The 22,566-nt window shown below is 43.4% G+C and overlaps 2 protein-coding genes across 2 annotated transcripts; both read left to right on the forward strand.

The window, feature by feature from the left end:
• The first annotated feature begins 1,538 nt into the window (after window positions 1-1,538).
• LOC140322628 (C-type lectin domain family 10 member A-like) lies at window positions 1,539-15,138 on the forward strand. The gene is made up of 8 exons (XM_072399184.1): window positions 1,539-1,678; window positions 5,906-5,983; window positions 9,008-9,124; window positions 10,666-10,737; window positions 11,185-11,247; window positions 12,351-12,502; window positions 13,396-13,502; window positions 14,677-15,138. The coding sequence occupies exons 2-8, from the start codon at window positions 5,929-5,931 to the stop codon at window positions 14,825-14,827; spliced, it is 717 nt and encodes a 238-aa protein (XP_072255285.1). The 5' UTR covers window positions 1,539-1,678; window positions 5,906-5,928; the 3' UTR covers window positions 14,828-15,138.
• A 2,332-nt stretch (window positions 15,139-17,470) lies between these two features.
• Window positions 17,471-20,452, forward strand: LOC140322627 (E3 ubiquitin/ISG15 ligase TRIM25-like). Its single transcript, XM_072399183.1, has one exon. The coding sequence runs from the start codon at window positions 17,506-17,508 to the stop codon at window positions 19,102-19,104; it is 1,599 nt and encodes a 532-aa protein (XP_072255284.1). The 5' UTR covers window positions 17,471-17,505; the 3' UTR covers window positions 19,105-20,452.
• The last annotated feature ends 2,114 nt before the right edge of the window (window positions 20,453-22,566 follow it).

Consider the following 22,566-nt stretch of genomic DNA (forward strand, 5'->3'; position numbering starts at 1 on the left):
TAGTATTATTACTATAGAATTCCCGTAGCTTGTGGCCATTGGCACCCCAAATCTATTCAGCCCCCTTTCTCCTTTTAGGGCACAGGAGCTGACACCCAGCCAAATCTGCCCCCAATTTATACTCCATATGTCACCCCTGAGGTCTCCGGAATGTCTGACCCAGCAATGTATGGAAATGTTCCGGGAATTACCCAGAAGGAAGAAATGATGAAATATCCACCTTACCCAGGGCCAATATAAGTACCCCGTGTCATCATCCAGGTAACCATAATCCTCCATTTCTGAGTACTTATGTGAGGAATTACTACCCAACCTACCCCCTATAGTAATAATACTACCTACCCCCAACCTACCCCTCTATAGTGATATTACTAACTACCCCCAATCTACCCCTCTATAGTAATATTACTACCTACCCTTCTATAGTAATATTACTTCCTACCCGCTACCTACACCTTTATAATAATATTACTACCTACCCCTCTATAGTAATATTACTACTGACCCCCAACCTACCCCTCTATAGTGATATTACTACTTACTCCCAACCTACCCTTCTATAGTAATATTAATACCTACCCCCAACCATACCCTCTATAGTGATATTACTACCTACCCCCAACTTACCCCTCTAAAGTGATTTTACTAACTACCCCCAACCTACTCCTCTAATGTAATATTACTACCTACCCCAACCTACCCCTCTAAAATGATATTACTAACTACCCCCAACCTACCCCTCTATAGTAATATTACTACCTACCCCCAACCTACCCTTCTATAGTAATATTGATACCCACCCCCAACCTACACTTCTATAGCAATATTACTACCTACCCCCAACCTACCCCTTTATAGTGATATAACTACCTACCCCCAACCTACCCCCAACCTACCCTCTATAGTAATATTACTACCTACCCCCAACCTTCCTCTCTATAGTAATATTACTACCTACCCTCAACCTACCCCCAACCTACCTCTCTATAGTAATATTACTACCTACCCCCAACCTACCCTCTATAGTAATATTACTACCTACCCCCTACCTTCCTCTCCATAGTAATATTACTACCTAACCCCAACCTACCCTCTATAGTGATAATACTAACTGCCCCCAACCCACCCTTCTATAGCAATATTACTACCTACCCACAACCTACCCTTCTATGGTGATATTACTACCTACCCCAACCCACCCCTCTATAGTGATATTAGTACCTACCCCCAACCTACCCTCTACAGTAAAACCCTATAGGACATAGTTGGCCTAGAGGAAGGCAAAAAAAAACCCCGGGTACAATTTGCTTTACCAGGGGAAAAAATTCCTTCCTGATTCCATGAGTGTTTTAGCATGCGTTGGTGTGTGTTGGGATTTGCATGCTGTGTTGCATTGCTGTACTCCCATTCCATGCTTTGGCACATTTTACCCTCTGCAGATTCCGCTCAGTGCCCCCTCCCCAGGTCTATAGAGGGTTAAATATTCACATTTCCTCATTGTGTGATTTCCTGTTCCCTCCCAGAATTCATCCATTGGAGGAGGGGCCCTGTAGTCTGGGGGTGTTTGTTTTGATTCTCCAGAAATCAGAAGTTGGGAAATCTGCAGAAGTTGGAGAGTGTGGACGCAGCAATTTGTGTGACCATTCGCCCCGCCGCAGTCCAGCTGTGAGCATTGGAGGTAAGTGGATGGTGCAGGTAGAAGGTAGGTAACAGGGAGCACCCTGCCTGGTCTGTGGGTGGCGCTGTAATGCCAAATATTGCGTTTAGCTCCGCGAGGGCGGTAACGATGGCGCACAGGGCGGGGCTGACCATTAACAGGGAAACAGATCTCATACAATCTGTATATTATAAAATCCAGACCAGGTGAAATTCCCAATCAGCCAATTTCAAACCAATTGTCACATGGGGGTCACTAGAGGAAATGGCCATATTTGGGGTAATATTTTTAACCCCCCCCAGGGAATCTGCACCCCTCTCAAAGGTGGTTTGCCAGCAGTGTTCCGTGCATCACCATTCTACTGGTCAGGTTACTCTGATATAGACACAGTGATGTGTTCACAGTTCTCCCTTAGTAAACAACACTCAGAGTCTGATCTCTTCCTGGATACTTTAGGAGCCTGGATGAAGAGGGAATACTAAGCAGGGAACTTCCATACAGAGGGGTTGGGTCAGTGGGAAAATTGTACAAATGCTGGAACTGACCAATGAGCACACAGCTGACAATTAGAGTGAATATGATTGGCTGATTGGTCTCCAGTGATCTGCATATCATTATTATATAGGAGTCTGTATAGACCTAGTGACCTGTTTGTGACCTGGGTGTGACCTGAAATTTGTGATTTGTTGGGAAGTTTCTATCACCAATGGGAATACTTCACCCCCCTCCCCCCCAAAAGAAAAGGATGAAAAAATCAAAAGTCAAAATCAAAATGGCAGTGAAATATTTGCAACTTATTTGTGGCCCACAGAGCTGACAATCTAAAATAATGTTGTGTATCTTCTGGCAGGGGTATTAGTGAGCCCTTATGGGAAATGTACAAAGGGCCGCAGTCCATTGGGGGTATATACAGGGGAGGGGGGCAGTATGGAGGATCTCTGGGCATTTGCAGCATTCTGGGTTTCAGCTGGGAAGTTGCAGCAGAATTCAGAGTTTCATTTTGGTTTTGACTTTTGTACAGCAACTGCTCCCCCTGCTGGCTGCACTGCAAACAATAAAAATGAAAGCTGTGCCTTTGTTGGATTGGCTGAAGACCCCCCAAAAATTAAAGGGATTCGATTCCCCCCATGTCAGTGATAGCAAACATTTTAGAGGTTGATTGCCCAAACTGCAACCCAAACCCCATTTATTTATCGCAAAGTTTCACACTCGTAGGTTAACATCTTTTGTCTTAGAAACACAATAACCGAGCTTTCAATTATGCAAACGACTTTTTTATTGAAAGGTAACAGTTTGCATTTGGCGTGCTTTTGAACAATGAATGTGATTTTTGCTGTACGCATGCTGATAATTCCTCTAACCTCGGCTCGTACTTTGTAAGTTAGAGAGCGACATATGCGGCACTCAGGTCGTCCCCCACCATAGAAGTTGCCCCATCACTAGTAATGGAAACCACTTTTTCTGGTCTTATGTCTTGTGACAAAAAAGCCTCCATCACAGCATTGTAGATATTTATCCCTCGTGTTATTTCAGGTAAAGACACGAGTTCCCCAGCTCTTCTCTCATGATGCCACCATAACACACAATACTGCTAGCCTTACATGATTATTTATATCGGTGCTTTCATCCAAGCACATGGAGTAACAAGCTGCCTTCTGTAAGTCAGTGCTGAGCTACTAACATCACTTTCCATGTCCTGGACTCCATCCGTAACAAGATTTCTGCTAAGTGGCATCTCAGAGTTGAATAATTTTATCCTTCTTCGGGAACTCATGATAACAGGAATTACTCCCAGACAACATGGCCATTTCCATAATATCCTCATCAGAGAGCGGCTTCTCATGTTTTGCTATACACAATGAAATTTGAAAATTGGCAGCTGTCCGAAGATTTGTTCTAGAAAAATAGTTGTAAAAGCTTAGATACTGGGAATTATATTTCCTCAATTTCCCTTCAAGAAACTCTTCCTTCAGGTTCACCAAGTTTGACAATACTGTGTTGGTATCATGTGTTGGTATCAAAGTGCCGCCTGACACTCGACGTGGGACACAGAACACTTTCATTACACAGAATACATAACGCTTTCCCACTTCAATCACTCCAAATGGCTCTGTCCAGGCCTCTCGATCTTCCACTATCTGTTTTGCCGTACTAATGTTTGGGTATTCAAGACTTGGGAGTCTACAAAAACATGAAATTTTAAAAAAAATTAGCACCCAATACAAATCTATCCCTATAACAAAAATAGCACTATTAGTTAACACTACAGAAATGGATATTCCCTGAATCTACGGCAGTGATCCTCAGCTGGGGTTCTCTAAGACAAGGAAACGGCTTGGCAAACAGTTTAGGCGAGGTGCCTAAATAGGTGAACCTTCAACCAATTATAGATCTCAGGAAATTATGATTAGAGTGTCAGGTCAGCTATGGATAAAACCTTTACCTCTCATCATACACAAGTTGGAGAGCGCTGGCACCATGGGCACAGGTAAGGAATACTATTCGGTGAGAATGGAGACACATCTCTTATGTAAAGGTTGCCTAAATTATTTGAGGGCCACTTTGGGGTCCATGCAGTATGGAGACTGGAATTCCTTTCTGTTCTTTACTTCTGGAAAATCCCCTGATCCCCTGAATATGGAAGGAAGGCTGCCATACAAACTATCCCGTGACCATGGTTAGATGGATGGAGGACAGACCGCAATACCATAGTTACAATATGCTGACCTAATCCTAAGAACCATGCCTCAGTACGGGGCCCCTAGGACCACCAGAAGGGACCATAATGTCAGAAAAGTCACCTACATGCACAAAAATGGGACTCCTCTCCATGATTGCCAGAACTAAACTCTTCCATTAGCATCTGACTACCAGAACTGCACTTTTCCTCAATACCACCAGAATACCGCTTCCTACCAAAGACAGGAAGAGGATCATCCCCAAAACCACTCGATGTAGGCTCTTTTTCCAAAACCCCTGAAAGTAGGATATTTGATCAATAAAATATCTCCCTAGGTAACTCTTTATACCACCAGGACTCTCAGATCACCAAAATGGATCCATGCCCCCCTGAGCACCAGAAAAGATCCATATTCCCTGATCACCAGAATAGATTTATCCTTCCCCGAGCACCAGAATGTATCCATCCTTGCTGATCACCAGAATAGATCCATCCTCCCCTGACCACCACAATGGATCTATCCTTCCTGATCACCAGAAAAGATCCATATTCCCTGATCACCAGAATAGATTCATCCTTCCCCGAGCACCAGAATGGATCCATCCTCCTACCCCGAGCACCAGAATGGATCCATCCTCCTCCCGAGCACCAGAATGGATCCCTCCTCCACCAAGCACCAGAATGAATCCCTCCTCCACCAAGCACAAGAATAGATCCATCCTCCCTGATCACCATAATAGATCCATCCTGCACTAAGCACCAGAATGGATTCATCCTCCCTGATCACAATGATAAATCCATCCTCCATCGAGCACCGGAATCCATCCTCCCTGATCACCAAAATAGATCCATCCCCCTCCCCTGATCACCAGAATGGATCCATCCTCTCTGATCTCCAGAATAGATCTATTATCCCCCAGATCACATGAATTGATCTATCCTCCCCCATATCACAGAAGGGATCCATCCTTCCCGATCACCAGAAAAGATCCATCCTCCCCCGATCACTGAATTAATCCGTCGTCCCCGATCACCAGAAAAGATCTATCTGACCACCAGGGGGCAATGTTCCTCTGACCACCAGGGGACAATGTTCCTCTGACCACCAGGAGGCAATGTTCATCTGACCACCAGGGGGCAATGTTCCATTGACCAGCAGCTTTTGGCCTGCGCTGATAAAGGCGTCTGAGTGCATTTTCTACCTCTGATTCCCCTCCGCTATAAATGCGTTGGATCTTCTTCTTGGGGAATTTGCAGAAATAAGGTGGAGTGACGTGTGATTGGCTGAATGCATCTAAACAGCCAATCACACATCAGGACAGCTGAGGACAGCATGCTATGGGTTCCCCTATCCTGGCAATTAATGTAAGACATCGATAGCAGGCAATAGTCTACGCTTGGCTATTTTTTTTTAACAATTTAACCCCAAAAAAAGCACAAAATTCTGACTATCATTGACTGTAATGTAAAATGTCAGAAACTCTGAATTTGGTCAGATATTAGAACAGAAATTCAGAATGCTGAATCTGTCACATGTTCAAAATAATCTTTGTGGGTTTTGCTTGCAGTGTCTGCTGTGTTCCAAAGGAAAATGATGGAGCATGATGACCTTGAGAGGCTGCATTTTTCTGAGGACTGGACTTCAGGTAATGGTGGTTTAGCTGGAAATGGTGTGGCGAGGATACCCTCATCTACCTACCCTGTGTTGGTGGACAGGGGTCTTGGTGGTGATAGATTGGTGGTAATAGTTGTGTTGGAGGATAGGGGCCCATGACATAGTGGCCTGACTGGTTATAGGGTGCAAAAAATATCTCTGACACATTGAAAGACAGGGGTCCAGGTCATAGTGGTCTGGCAACAGAGCGGTGGTATCATATTGGAGAATAGGGGTCCAGGTCATGGTGGCCTGGCTGGTGATGGGGTGTGTATAAATATTTCATGTATCTGAGGTTAGAGGTCTAGGTTATGTTGGTTTGGCTGGTGGTGGGAAAACCTCAAATGTGTTAAATGACAGGAATCTGGGTAATGGTGGTTTGGCTGGTAATGAATTGGTGGTAACATTTCCCATGAATTAGAGGATAAGGGTCCAGGGAGCAGTGGTAGTAGATTGGATTTTAGGTAATGATAGTTTGGCTGGACATGGGGGTCCAGGTTATAGGGGTATGCCAGTCATGGGGAGGAGGGGATATGTCCCATATATTGGGGGATAGGGGTCTAGGTCATGGTGGCCATGCTAGGTATGCGGTGGTGTAGATATGTCTAATGTATTGGAGAATACCCATGTATTGGGTCCAGGTGGTCATTCTGCATGTGGTGGTAGGAAATGTTACATGTATTGAAGGATAGGGGGCCAAGTCATGGTGGTCATGCTAGTCATGAGGTGGAGGGGATATATCCCATGTATTGTTGCATAGGGGTGGAGGTTATGGTGGTCATGCTGGTCATGGGGTGATTGGGATATATCACATGTATTGGAGGATGAGGGTACAGGTCAAAGTGGTCTGGCTGGTCATGGGGTGATGGGGATATATCACATGTATTGGAGGATAGAGGTCTTGGTCATGGCGGCCATGCTAGTCATAGGGTGGTGGGGATATGTCTCATGTATTGGAGGATAATGGTCTAGGTCATGATGACCATGCTAGTCATGGAGTGGTGGGGATATGTCTCATGTATTGGAGAATAGGGGTCCAGGTCATAGTGGTCATTCTGGGCATGGGGTGGTGGGGATATGTTACATGTATTGGAGGATAAAGGTCCAGGTTATGGTGGTCATTCTAGTCATGAGGTGGTGGGGATATGTCTCCTGTATTGGAGAATAGGGGCCCAGGTCATGGTGGTCTTTCTGGGCATGGGCTGGTGGGGATATGTTACATGTATTGGAGGATAAAGGTCCAGGTGATAATGGTCATGCTAGTCATGAGGTGGTGGGGATATGTCTCATGTATTGGAGAATAGGGGCCCAGGTCATGGTGGTCATTCTGGGCATGGGGTTGAGGGGATATGTCTTATGTAATGGAGATCCATGTATGATGAATTGCCTGGTGATGGGGTAACAGTAGTACCTCATACATGGTTTCACCCATCTCACCCAACCCTGGCCCCCCTCACAGCTTCTTTCTTCCCTACCCTCTCCCCAACATTCACCAGCCTCCTAACCTCATTACTATACCCACTACCTATAAGTTCTTACCCCCTTTCTCCCCTGTTAGTCTATGGAATGCCAGATCCCTTGGCAATAAATGAACCTCCATCCACAACCTTCTCCTCTCTAAATCTCTAAACTTTCAGGCTCTCACTGAAACTTGGCTTTCTTCTTTAGACTCTGCCTCTGCTGCTGCTCTCTCCTGGAGGCTAGCACTTAGACTAGGGTGGTGTGGGTCTCATTCTCTCACCTAACTGCACATACAGAGTCCTTTCTACCCCATCCTCTCTAATTTTCACCTCTTTTGAAGTCCACTCCATCTGTCTTTTCTGCCCCTACCCCTTATTGTTGCTGTTGTATACCAACACCCCCCCCGGCCCAGTCTCACAATTTTTGGAAGACTTTGCCTCTTGGCTCCCAACAATCTTTCCCATGACCTGCCGACCCTCATCCTTGGTAACTTTAATGTTGCAATGGATGAACCCAACCTTCCCTCCTCAGCCAAACTGCTCTCCAATACCTGCTCCTTAGAACATCAACGACCCCACACATATCACTGGAAACACTTTGGACCTGGTATTTTCCAAACTCTGCAAACTCACCCACCTTGACAACTCACCATTTCCCCTTTCTTACCACAACCTAATCACCTTCAACCAATGGTAGAGATTTCCACAACTTTGACCACAACCTGAAACTGCCTTACGTCCCTCACCCCTACTCCAAAATCTGCAAACCCCTGACCCTGGACCAACAATCACAACAGCTACAAAAGACTGTTCGTGCAGCCAGTGGAGGAAATCTGGCCTCAGCACTGACTTCATGGACTACAAAGCCAAGCTACAAAACTTTAACACCGAGCTCACTGTCACCAAGCAAAATTATTTCTCCGCAGTCATTTCTTCTCAAGCTTCCAACCCACGCAACCTCTTCTCTACAATTACCTCCTAAACCCCACACCTGCTCCCCCCCAAGACATTGCCACCTACTTTATAGATAAAATAGACAGAATCAGACATGATGTCTGCCCACCGAGCCACTCCAACCATACCCACCCCTTCCACCTGTAAATCTGCCCACCAAGCCACTCCAACCATACCCACTCCTTCCACCTGTAAATCTGCCCACCGAGCCCCTCCAACCATACCCACCGCTCTCTCCGCTCCTCCAATGACCTACTAATGACTTCCTCACTCATAACCTCATCACACGCACGGATACAAGACTTCTCTAGAGCTGCCCCCAGTCTCTGGAATGGAGCCCTTAAAACCCACTTTTTTAGACTTGCCTACTCTTCTTCTTTTATCTTCTAAACCCCTCACTACTTCTTATCACTCCATATCTCCCTCCTATTGTGTGAGACTTCCCCACCTACTAGATTGTAAGCTTTTCGGGGCATATCCTCTCCTCCTTTATCACTGTCTGTCATTTGCTACCCCTGTACATCGCTGAGTAATATGTTGGCGCTATATAATATATTATTATTAAAAATGGTTTGAGTTCTTTTCTGTTTCTCTCCATTTAGTCAGCAGAGGCCTCCAGTGGTTAAATCGTCCGGTTTCCTCTCGTCTCATCTTTCTTCTTTTTTGTGTGTGTGCCGGACTCATCATTATAAACATTGCTATCACTGTCTCCAGCCGAGGTGAGACCATAAAATGAAACCATGAAGAAGCGCCCCTATATGTGTGTGTATATATATATATATATATATAAATGCATTACAGTATAAATAAGTCTTACAGGTGTCCGATAGCCGATTTTATGAATATGTGGTAAATACAGTGAGACACAACAATAACAGGCAAAGTACCTATATACAAGGCAAGCAATATTATAATTATTATTATTAATAAACAGGATGTATATATATTACGCAGTAATAATATACAGATATATACTGCTGTGACAGAGGGTGGCCTAGAATGGCTGGAAATGTGGTGGAAGGATTATATATTGCATATTGGGGTGGTTGTGGGCTCCAGAGAAGCCTGGTGAGGAATATAGGTCAGAGGCTAATGGTGAAGTTGTTGGACCTGGAGTTGGGTTGTGGAAGAGACTAGTTCAGACACTGGGAGTCTCCACTATTCCACCCGCTAGCTTTTTGGAAAGGTGCTGGGCGCACAGGAAGTGTTCATGCTGGGAGTTTAGGGAAACTCAGCAAACCATGAGCTGTGTCTCTACAAAAAACAACTCCCAGTGAAATTAAGCCAAGGCCTAATTAATGAATTGTGGTATTGCTGATGTAAGCTTTTTTTGTTCATTTGCATCCAAATAAAAGTCATTTCTGTTCCTGCTGCTTATGAATCTGTAATTGTATGGTGCCTTCCTGCTCTAAGTCACCATCTGGGCAATCCCCTTGTTATTCTTCCCCAAAATGTTCTGTATGGTGAGGAAAACGGAGACCTGTATTGACAATATTTCAAAGGCCAAAAAGTGCCCCTTTGTCAAGGAAGGCCTGGGGAGCACCTCCTATAATGTCTCTGCATGCTTCCAAGGGCCTTCCCAGGGCCCATCAGAGTGCTCTATCATGACCTGGGCCGACCGAGATACACAGCCCTGTGCTCAGGGTCTGCCAACCCAAACATGGTGGCCCCATTAAGTCTCACGGTATTGAAGAAGGCAAAAAGAAAGCAGCCAGAATACAGTAATGGGAAGCAGCAGAGGATGTCCAGGGATATTTATTTTTGTCTTAGATAGATGATGTGCTAGGACCATACTCTTTCTTCCCAGGAAATATGGCCAAACACATCGCAAACAGATCTCAATGTAGGGGTTGAAAGTCCCAGAATTTCGTCTAATTTTCCACAACAAAAGGAAATTCCTGTAACATCCTTTGATCCATGCGTATTTGGTGTCAGGGTGTAAAAGTGAAAACTTTTGAAGAATATTTCCACTCTCACAATTCAATGAATCTTTCTTTATATTTCAGAAATGATCATTGACTGGATTGTTATTCCCAGTCATGGGACTGGGAGAACCCAGACATAGAGGATATATTGACCGGCTTTTGTCTTCTGGAACAGCTAAATAACTTGTAGATCCCCCCAAACTATATTACTAACCCCTGGATACATAAACCATCTTTGTTCAGGCATCATTTGGGGTCACTATCTTCTTCCTGCACTGATATTGGATGTGTAAATATATTTGGCATTCTTGGTGAGTGATTGCTCTCTATTGTAGGTGCTAGAAGAAATGAGCTGGAGGAAAATGGTGACTACAGTAAAGGGTCAAATGGACAGGAAAGTGAGAAAGGTAGGTCCCAATGCCACCTGGAGCAGAATAATTCTAATAATAATATTGATAGAACTATAAACTGATTCCATAAAAATATACAGGAATGGCACAGAGAGGGAGCAGACACGGTAATATTCAGGCTGAACAGGTAAGACAGCATAAAACAAACTCCAATAAAGAGATATTCTGCTGTGTCAGCTTATTTGAAAATAGACAAAAGTTCATCAAGTTCACCCACTAGGGAAATACACATACTAGAATCTGGCAAAATATAGAACTATACAGTATATACATAGGGCTGTGTAAAAGATGCAAGACTGTGACAAGAACATAGAGTCCAACTTCAGTATGATGGGGGAGGGAATACCAAAGCCCGAATTGGCTCCTGTGGCAGTATTAATGGTGATCAATCCGGACTAAGAATTGGTGAGGGTTGAAGACTGCCCTCTGCTTCTCTGTCTTTAGATGGATCCCCGCAGAAAATACAGGGAACCCGAAAACGAATACACAGCCTTCCACCAGACAACGGTGAGTGAAGAACACTAAGAAAATACTGCACAAAATGTATACAATTACATCCCAGGCCTGGGTGAGAGACCCCCTGTTGCTCACCCAATAACCTATGAACCCAGGGATGTAGGGAGGTCACCTCCTGCTCCCCCAATGACCTATGAGCCCAGGGATGGTGGGAGGTCCCCTTCTGCTCAACCAATCACCTATAGATCAAAAGAATGGTGGAAGGTCACCTCTTGCTCCCCCAATTATCTATAGGCCCATGAATGGTGGAAGGTCACCTCCTGCTCCTCTAAGGACCTATGGGCCCAAGGATGGTGGGAGGTCCCCTTCTGCTGACTCAATCACCTATAGATCCAAAGAAAGATGGGGGGTCACCTCTTGCTCACCCAATCACCTATGGACCCATGGATAGTGGAGGATCACCTCTGGCTCCCCCAATCACCTAAAGAACCCACAGATGGTAGGAGGTCAGATCCTGTTCCCCAAATGACCTATGGGTCCAGGGATAATAGGAGGTCCCCTCCTACTCACCCAATCACCTATGGACCTGGGGATGGTGGGAGGTCCCCTCCTGCTCACCTAATTACCTATGAACCCAGGAATGGTGGGAGATCACCTCTTGCTCACCCAATCATCTGTGGACCCAGGGATGATGGAAGCTCCCCTCAGGCACCCCCCAATGACCTATAGACCCATGGATTCTGGGAGGTCACCTCCTGCTCCCCAAATGACCTATGGACCCAGGGATGATGGGAGGTCACCTCCTGCTCACCCAATCCCCTATGGACTCAGGGAGAGTGGGAGGTCACCTCCTGATCACCCAATCACCTATGAACCCATGGATAGTGGGAGGTAATCCCCTGCTCACAAACGTAATGTATAAAAGGTGCTAGCCAAGATTTGAACCTGGGATCCTAGCACTGCAGCGACCAGAGTGCTAGCCACTGGAGCAAGATTGTATGATAAAAGTCAGCACAGCTTCATCTCAATAACAACATTTAGTGATAAGTCCCTGTGCACAATGAGTATGCTCTACTTCATTTGTAAGTCAGTTTCTCTGAGAAGGGGATTTTACTTGATTATAATTAGTAACAGCTCCTATCTCCTCCTCCTAGAGACCTATGATGGTGCCTGTCCTGATGATTGGTCTCAGTTCCAAGATAACTGCTACTTCTTTTCTAATCTGGATAAATCCTGGATGAACTCCCATGAGATGTGCCAGAAGAGAAAGGCTAGACTGACCGTTATAAATACCCAGGAGGAACAAGTAAGTCAGTGTCAAGGTGGAGGTAAAATTCTGTGATAGTGAAGATATGGCTGGCGGCCACACAAGGTAAAGGAAGCTGCACTTAAATTTTATTGCCTGACTCTTAACTCATAATTATTATTTATATTAAATAGACTTTGTCAGCAGAGAAAATGTTTGCCTTTTATAATAATACGATAGTTCTGTATTGGTAACTAATGCATTCCTCAATGGCATGTACTAAAATACATAACATCAGAGTTGAAGGCAGAAGAAAATGAGATTGATGCAACACTTCCTGCAGTATCAGATTCCTTTTGTTCTGTCTGTTCTCTTATATGCCTGTTTCAACCGCTATGTCATATATAATGGACAGTTAGAAAGAGACTCCCAAACAACAAAAGAGGACTTGGTCAGTGAGGAGGTTTTCTTCTGGTTATATCCTGAAGATGAGTCCACGTGGTGGTCTGGCATGTGGTGGTCTGGGTATATCCTAGAGATGAGTTCATGTGGTGGTCTGGGTATATCCTAGAGATGAGTCCATGTGGTGGTCTGAATATATCCTAGAGATAAATTCATGTGATGGTGTGGATGTGTTCTTAAGACATAGGACAAGTTCATATGGAGTCCAGGACAACTCAGCCATTCAGATCACTGTTACATAAAGCAGAACATACCGGTGTGTAAATGCCATGCAATATAACAATAGCGGTGTAGCGGTGTCATTCCATCACTACATGCAGCAACCACATACTGTAGCCACCCCTGCACAGAAACCCAGAAGAGGGAGATAGAAAAGTGGGCAAGTATTAGACTTCTATTAAGAAAAAAGACTGCATACCGAAACTGCCATTAAAAAATGTCTGACAATCTTTCTCTTGAAATACTAGTTCTCTTCATTGTGTTTTTTTCAGGTTTTTTTGACAAAACTTGCCATGAAGATACATGTCTGGATTGGGCTGAGTGAAATTGATGGAGAATGGAAATGGGTGGATGCGACCCCATTTTCCTCCACACCAAAGTAAAGCGTGTTTTCTGTGCTTCCTTCTAACTTTCAATCTGAACAAATTTTCTAGGTAGAAGCCTTTCAGAAATACTGGTGTGGAAATGATGGCAGGTGAAGAAATTGTGAGCCATCCATGAGATGTGGGGTGACTGTACTGCACCTCCTTCTTTCCTCACTTCTTAAACTACATATTCTTCTATATCATACTTTGTTCATTTTCTCGAACTGTGTCCCTCTTCACATAGTTAAAGGCCAGACTGATCCATGTCACTCGAGTCTCCATGTCTCTTGAATCTCCGTGTCTCTTGACTATTTGTGTCTCTTGAGTCTCCGTGGTGAGTGGACAAGAAGGTAAAGGGACATGAAGAGGTTCCCAGTCTAAGCAATGCACTTAGTGGTTTCCTGGTGCATGGAAAGTGGTGCAGCTTTTCTGACACTCTGCCCACTAGGCCCTACTGAATACACCTATAGAAGCCATAAGTTTAGGTTTTAGCCCCACCATCCAGTTTCCTCTTTACATTGTTTCCAAAACTTAGGGGAACCTAGGAGAGGCAGTCTCTGAGCCTCTGTGTCTCCGTGTCTCTTGAGTGTCTGTGTCTCTTGGGTGTCTGTGTATCTTGAGTGTTTGTGTATCTTCCGTCTCTGTCTCTTGAGTGTCTGAGTCCCTTGAGTGTCCGAGTCTCTTCAATCTCCGTGTCTCTTGAGTGTCTGTCTCTCTTGAGTGTCTGAGTATCTTCAGTCCCTGTGTCTCTTCAGTCTTAGTGTCAGTGTCTCTAGAGATGTATTGCATTGTTCTGAGATTGACAACCCACAGACACTCCATTATGATGTAGAACTGGTGTAAGAGCGCTTGTACATTCACTTCAAAATGCTCAATATAACCCGGGAGGGAAGAGGGATAGGTACAAGCTCACATAAGCAATTAGCAAACCCTTGCTACCCCACTATTTGTTCTGCCTCTTGTTCTGAGGAGGAAGAAGGGGCGGAGGGACTTGCATCTGAAAGAGGTTCTCCAGATTAGGGACAGATGTCAGGTTTGAGTATCCAGTTAGAGTCCCCCTTTTACCCAGGTAAGCCTACATTAGGCGCATCAGCAATACGTTACAGCTCCATGCTGCACACCTCTGTTTTTCCTGTATTTATGTATACAATATATACATATATATATCTGTTCCTTGTTTCATTGCAGGAATTGGGCCCCTGGACAGCCGGATGAATATTTTGGTCACGGTCTTGGTGGTGGTGAGGACTGTGCTCAGCTCGATGACAATGGTTACTGGCATGACGAGCATTGCTCCGGTTCTTATCGTTACATCTGTGAGAAGAAGGCAGTCCAATGATTAAAGCCTGAGGATTGTATGATGGTATTAGGAAGGTCCTCAGGTCCAAGGCCTAATGATAAAATTGAGAGCTTGGAAATAATGCTGCCATTTTCATTACATCCGAAATTCTACAATATTTCACAGTTAATTTCTCTTATTTTATTTTTGTTGTTTCCAGAGTTTCTCCATAACATGATAGGGTGTAACTTCCTTAGTAGTAGTATATCAGGCATGTCGTACATCATCTCTAAGTGACAGATAAAAGGACAAATCAGAATGTTCCTGCTCCTTTTATTTGAATAAAGAATTTATATGAATCAAGAAATCTACTATGGCAGTCCAATATTTGAGTTTCTTTAGTATGTCTATCCTTTCACCTCCATTTTGAAAAATTCAGAGGCAACTCAGAGCTGAAACCCATATAATCTCTCAGCAAAAGAGTGTATACTACACCCAGTACAATGTGACTCAGCAGTGTGCCAAAGACATTGATGTTCTGTATTTTTTACCATGCCATCCCTCTGGTCACCACAAAATGCCCTCTGGGGATAATTGACACCCAACATCACTCTTGGAAGGTTGTGGTTGTAGGGTGTCATTGCTCCCACTACATGAGCATGGAATGCCACAACCATAGAAAGTAGTGATGTCATTATGTGAACAATACTCTCTGTATCATCCAGAATGACCAATCAGTGAGGAAAGATTGGGGAGCAAGAGGATCTAGCACATTGTGATTCAACTGAAGCTGTCAGAAAAAGGTGACTATATAAAAAGGATAAAATACTAGAGGACTTCAAGGGCCAGAAGGGACCTCTAATAATGAGAACAACAAAAGGCCTGGAGTTGGAGTTTAGGTAGAAAAATTAAAATGAAAGCCAAGCAATCAGTATTTTTTTTGAAGAGCTCAACAATGGCAGCCTCCATCTTTTTTCCAGTCTAGGTTCTTTGAGGATGCCTACAACTAAAAAGAACATGGTCACCCATTGTCACTCCCTCCAGACTGAATGACTCCGATGTCTGACACTTCTTATCTAATTATACTAAGGAAAATAGCACCAGCAGCCTCCGCTTACAGTACAGTGTGCCTCTGACCACCTTTTAGTGTCTATAATCAATTCTGAAAATAGATCAGGTCAGACACTATCCAACTTCATACCAAAGGGAGCCTGAGATTTCTCCCTGATGCAGCTCGCCATTGGGCATTGTTCCCCTCCATGTGAGAAGAAACATTTGTCGTAATCACTGGCCAGTCTGAGGGTCCTTTATCTTTCATATACCAAATAAAGTACAAATGCATCTTCAGTCTATGAACATTTATTTCTGCTGATAGAAATGGTACATTCCTCAGACTTGTGTCCATGTCTTCTAATAGTATAGCTTGGAAAATGAAGCATAATGTCCATATTGATAAAACAAAGGTATTATTATCTATATACTAAAACATCTCACACTACTAAGTGTTGGAGCCAAAGACAAAACAATTACTTTAATGGCCAGTCAATGATCAGCTGAAGATCCACAAACCTGGATATGTCCCCACGGACTCATGACTGGAACTTTGACCCATTACTTAGTAAGCATTAGTATTGGGCACATGGTAGTCACAAGTTTCAGGAGTGCACAGACTCAGAGACTGGTAGGCAGAAAAATATAACAATTTTTAATGTGCAAAATTATAATTGTAATCTGCAATGAAATGGAAAAAAATGATGTCAATCTTATTACAGTTGGTCAGATGCTTCCACTAAGTATTGCCGGGGTGATTGAAATTCCATCTTACAGAACATACAGCAGTACATTACCACAGTGTCACAGGCTGAATGTTCTCCTCATTGGAGGAGTGTAGATAATTGTAAATCCCAAATCTCCCTACAATTGTATTATAATAGACTATGGTGTCCAATATGGAGGAGGTTCAGGCTCCAGATCCCTGCAGGGGTCAAAAGGAAAGTATGTGCATGGTGCCAGTCCTAATCCATCGTAACCAAAATAAAATGCAACGCAATGCATGGCCTCTGAAGGTCGGGTGTTTTAGTAGGGACAATAATGAGGGTTTTCCTATGTGCCTGCTCCCTCTGTAAAAAAGATGGGTTGCCAGAAGTTATTTGTCAGTCAGTTGGGATGATTTAGGGGGAGTCAACAGTATGGTGGGCCATATGTTATCATCTACATTACATACTCCTTTTAGTGAGAAAGAGGGAAGCCTTGCAAGGGGTTTTAGAGGGTTAACGTATGCCATGCCAAGAAGATCTGAGGAGAGGCTTGTTTCTAAATTTGGGTTTTCAAAAATTCACCCATATGTCAGCAAAGTCCTCATTACTGGAACCCCATCAGATTTACTCATCACCAATGACAAAGATAGAGAAGTACAAACGCCGATCCAATAGGGTGCCGGATGGACAGACGTCTCCTCACTCGTCATTCTTGGGCAGACATTGTCATATCTACGTGAAGATTTTACAGGAAGAAAACACATTTCCATGCTCATTCAAAAATACAAAATTACCTTTATATTCCCTAGATAAACACTTTGTTGTATATGAGATCTATTTATTATCTGTGTAAATCATCCTATGAATACCGGAGGAGTCACAGATCAGCCTCACCTTGTGTATGCAAATCTTAAACACCTAGCTGCATTCTTCACCTGTGTCAGAGAATTTCACTTTCATTTCTCTCTTCTTCTATTAGCGATGGCATCTGCTTATCTGAGAGCTGAGCTGGAATGTTCTATCTGTCTGAACATTTATACAGATCCGGTAACCCTGAAATGTGGACACAACTTCTGCCGGGTGTGTATTACCCGTCTGCTGGATACACAGGAGGGGTCTGGAGATTATTCCTGTCCTGAATGCAGACAGAAGTTCCAGGAGCGGCCTGCACTGCACAGGAACATAACACTGAATAACATAGCAAAGAATTTCCTGTCTGCTGAGCCAGATCAGGAGGAGTCCGGGGTCCTCTGTACTCACTGTGTGGACTCACCTGTACCTGCTGTTATATCCTGTCTGCTGTGTGAGGTTTACCTGTGTGATAAACACCTGAGAGTCCACAACAAGGGACCAGAACACATCTTATGTGACCCCACCTTGTCCCCGGAGAGCAGGAAATGCTCCATCCATAAGAAGATCCTGGAGTATTACTGCACTGAGGATGAGACTTGTGTCTGTGTGTCCTGCTGTCTGATTGGAGAACACAAAGGACATGAGATGGAGTCACTGGATGAGGCCTCTGGAAAGAAAAGGAATAAAATGAGAAATATTCTGCAGGAACTGCTGATAAGGAGAGAGGAGATGGAGGGAAGAGTGCAGAGTCTGCAGGAACACAGGAGGAAAGTAGAAGAAAAAGCAGCCGGTGACACAGAGACAGTCACTGTCCTGTTTAGAGATCTCAGGAGACATCTGGAAGACCTGGAGAAGAGAGTCCTGAGTGAGATCTCCGGGAAGGCAGAGCGGGTCTCATTATCCATGTCGGATATGATCCAGGAGCTGGAAATAAAGAAGGATGAGCTGTCCAGGAAGATCCATCACATTGAGGAGCTGTGTAACATGGCGGATCCACTGACTGTCTTACAGGAATCAGACACGGGGGACTTGTGTGATACTGAGGATGGAGATGATAGAGAGAGACGTGATAAACTCCTCCATGATGGGGGGGATGTGGCTGGGATCTCACACACATTACACAGATTATCTGATATAATAAGAGGGGTAAATGTATACTTCTATATACAGGGAGCTGAGCATATATCACTGGATGTAAGCACAGCTGATAATTATCTACTTATATCAGAGGACAGGAAATCTGCATCCTGGACAGATAGAAACCAGAATCGCCCAGATACACGGCAGAGATTTCAGTATTGTTCTCAGGTGTTAAGCAGTCAGAGTTTCTCCTCAGGAAGACATTACTGGGATGTGAATGTTGGGGGATCAGGTGGATGTACAGTCGGGATGTGTTACCCCAGTATACGGAGGAGAGGATGGCAGTCAGTGATTGGAAATAATAAGAAGTCCTGGTGTTTGGAGAGGTCAGGTAATCAGTACTCAGTGAGACATGACAATAATAAGATCCTCTTACCTGCCAATACCTCCAGTAACAGAGTCAGGATATATCTGGATTATGAGGCCGGGCAGATCTCCTTTTATGATCTGTGTGACCCCATCCGACCCCTCCACACATTCACCGCCTCATTCACTGAGCCCCTCCATGTTGGGTTATGGGTATGGAGAGGTTGTATAAAGATCTGTGGGGGGGGATCAGATGTGAGAACTCCGCCCAGAGCCTGGTGACATCACAGGGGGAGGGATGGGATTGGGTAAATATTCAGCCAATAGGATAATGCATAGTTATCTTTTATATTATTATAGATACATGGATGTGAAATTCCTTTATTTTCCTTTTACAGATGAGTGGGATTAGCTGGAATATCAGTACAGATTGTTTCCTTTTGGTCAGTGTGATCTATCTACCTATATATTAATTCAAACCTAAACAAGTTCTTTATCTTTGTTATGCCTGTCCCCTTTTTCAGTGTCCTTACCCCTATGCCTTCTGTAAGGGAACTGACCAAAAATGTAAGAGGCATTTCTCCCACTGACCAACATAATAATGTACTGTCATCTGTGTAATTATAATATTAGCCGGGGTTCCCTGAAGACCAGAAGGTTATCCCAAGATTTCCTCCTTGTTAACACAAAGCTGACTATAGAGCATGGTGGGGGTAACGTCTAATCGCCATCATAATAAATCTCGGTACTACAGGAAAGACACGTTGTCAGGGTGTCAGGTGAGCAGTTGTACCTTTCTGTTATGACTTTTATGTCTTTCATTTAATAATCAGGTTTAAGGAAGGTTGATATCTTCAGCCTTATGAGTCACTGACCAGAAACAATCATGTATCCAGCAAAGTCTGAAACCTCTGAACTTTTCTTTCTGCATAGTTTTTCCACGCCCAAAGCTTGTATCACAAGGGCCAAGGAAACACTAATGGTCAATGTATATATAAATGCTTTGGTGAATATGTACTGGGTTATAAACTGCTTTGATTTAGTGAATTTGTTTATTACTTGTATAAAACCTTGATTTTAGAAATAAATAGTGCAGGGCTCCTCCATGGTACTGTGATGTAGAGATTTCTGTGCGTGTTCTTTACAATGCTACAGTACAGCAGCTTGTGGTCTGCCTCTCTCTATTGATCCTGCACACGTTGATGTATGAACTAGATACATGTAGGAGATGTACAATTTCATATTGTTTAGTACTAAGTACAATACATAATGCTCATTATGTATCATTGTCATTCATATATGGTGGATTACATGTAGAGAGATGATTGGTTAATGTGGTACCTCCCCCTGTCGCATTATAACATGGAGGGATATTTAAACTAAAGTGTTTAGCGCCACCTCCTGGATATCACACTGCACTACTTGCACTTCTTCCCACCCATTCCCTAAGATCTGGGCAGCGGTGAGCACACCTCAAAAATCTTTCAAAATACATCAGAGTTCAGTGATTGGAGGAGAGATCATCCTATCACTCAAGTATATAATGAAAAGGATATGTCTTTTTTAAACTTAAAATTTTTTTAGGTAAATTTATCATGAAGAATTAACAAAATATAAAAGAAAACATCAGAATTAGGTGATATTGTTAACAAAGGAAGAAGTTGATATTAACAGAAATAAAAACATCATCCAGTGGTAAAAGTCCTCCAATCTGATAATCGCTCACTCATGCAACAATATTTGAAGACTCCCTCAGAACACCTCAACTAATGCCCCCTACACATTTCTTACTTTATATATAAATCCTGTTTATTATTAATAATAATATTATTATAAGTATATAACATATAGAATCAAAGGGACTCTGTACCATCTAATTAGAAGCTAGTACCCAGTTTGATTTGTGCATGTCCCATACAGTTTCATGAAAGGGAGGATCCCCCACAGTTACATGTCCCCGATAGTAATGACGGAGGAACGGCAGAGAATTAGCATTCAGTACCCCCAAACACACAATGGTTTGTTACCGTATTTTTTGCAGTATAAGACGCACTTTTTCTTCCCCAAAACTGGGGGAGAAAAGTTAGTGCGTCCTATACAACAAAGGTGTGATAAAATAATTAAAATAATATACTCACCCGATACCCGATCCTGCGTGTGTCTCTGGCTGCAGCAGCGTCTGTCTCCTCTTCTCTCTGGCAGCAAGCAGCACGTGTCTTCTCCTGTCTGTAAAGCAGAGCGAAAGAAGCCGGCACAGCGCCACCTGCTGTTCCCTGTCTTAACTGCCGTACAGTGGAAAAAAAGCACAGAGTGATCAGAAGGGAATTTTGAATGACACAGAGTGATCAGAAAGGGAATTTGAAAGGCATAGAGTGATCAGAAAGGAAATTTGAATGGCACATGAGTGATCAGAAGGGGAATAATCTTTCAGAATCTTTTTTTTCTAGATTTTCCTCCTTTAAAATTGGGTGCGTCTTATATTCCGGAGCGTCTTATACGGCAAAAAATACGGTAAATGGCCTGTAGGCCCTTTATTACAAACAATAACTTTTGCATAATAATAAATAACCGTAATTACCTTTAAACCATTTTCAACATATTTAACCTAATATATATATATATATATATATATATATACACACACACACACAGACATATACATATACATCAATATACAGACGATTCCTAGATACAAACGGGGCTTCCCTGCTCACTGTGAGGGGACGGGTTGCATGACTTGAGGTTGTGGGTGATCTTAAGAGCTGAGCTGATCTGAAACATCTTGTAATCATCAAGACAAACTCTGCAGCTGTTTCTTTTTACATATCAAAGCACGGCTTGCTCCGTGACCAGGGTAGCTCGGACTTTCTAGCCCAGCCTTCACCACCACCATCAGAGCCTCCCCCAGACACCCCACCTGCTTACCAACCACTCCCCCACCATTAAATACCCAAACACCAATCTTAGATTTAAATTGGCTGGCAAGCAGCCGTTTATTTAACCAACATTAAATAAATTAACCTTTGAAGTAATTACCAAATATCCAATAATAAATAAATGACAAATAAATACATTTTACACTGTTGATATGGAAGCATACATTATCATAACACAACACTCCATTATTGTAATTAATATTAAAGCAGGATTATACAGCACCAACATATTACATTGCATATAGCCTAATTAACCAACAACCTAATTCCCTCCTTTTAATAATTATAACCACAATATTCATAATGTTATCAAACACCCGGTTATATACCCAAGCAACCAGGCTGCAGGTCTCACCAAAATCCGCACCCAACAGGAATTTACTTCTTCTGACATCCCCACCTTGGCAATCCACCACTTTACCATGTACTGGATCCTTGCCTGCCAAGACCCCAACCGCTAAAACGAACCAAACTTTCAAATTATACCCATAACAAAAGGGTTTTTTTCTTCCAAAAGAGGGCCTCTAACTTCCCTTCCGCTCCTTTAACTCGTCCTATGCTTAATCCCCTCCTACCTCATTCTCCCAACTAGCACAGCCCCACCTAGCCTTACTTCAATTTATTAATCCTTAACGCCTCTGGGCTAGGCCTAGCACCCTGTCATGTAGGCCCTGTGCATAATTTCTTATGGGTACAGGCCTCTTTTTTCTTTGCCTGTGATTAGCTTACAGTAAGGATTTTAAACAGTAACTGACACCACGCTGCCTAATAATATAAGGAGGCAAACATATGTCCTTATTGTATATAA

This window comes from Pyxicephalus adspersus, chromosome 2 (genome assembly GCF_032062135.1).
Source record: "Pyxicephalus adspersus chromosome 2, UCB_Pads_2.0, whole genome shotgun sequence".
NCBI lineage: Eukaryota > Metazoa > Chordata > Amphibia > Anura > Pyxicephalidae > Pyxicephalus > Pyxicephalus adspersus.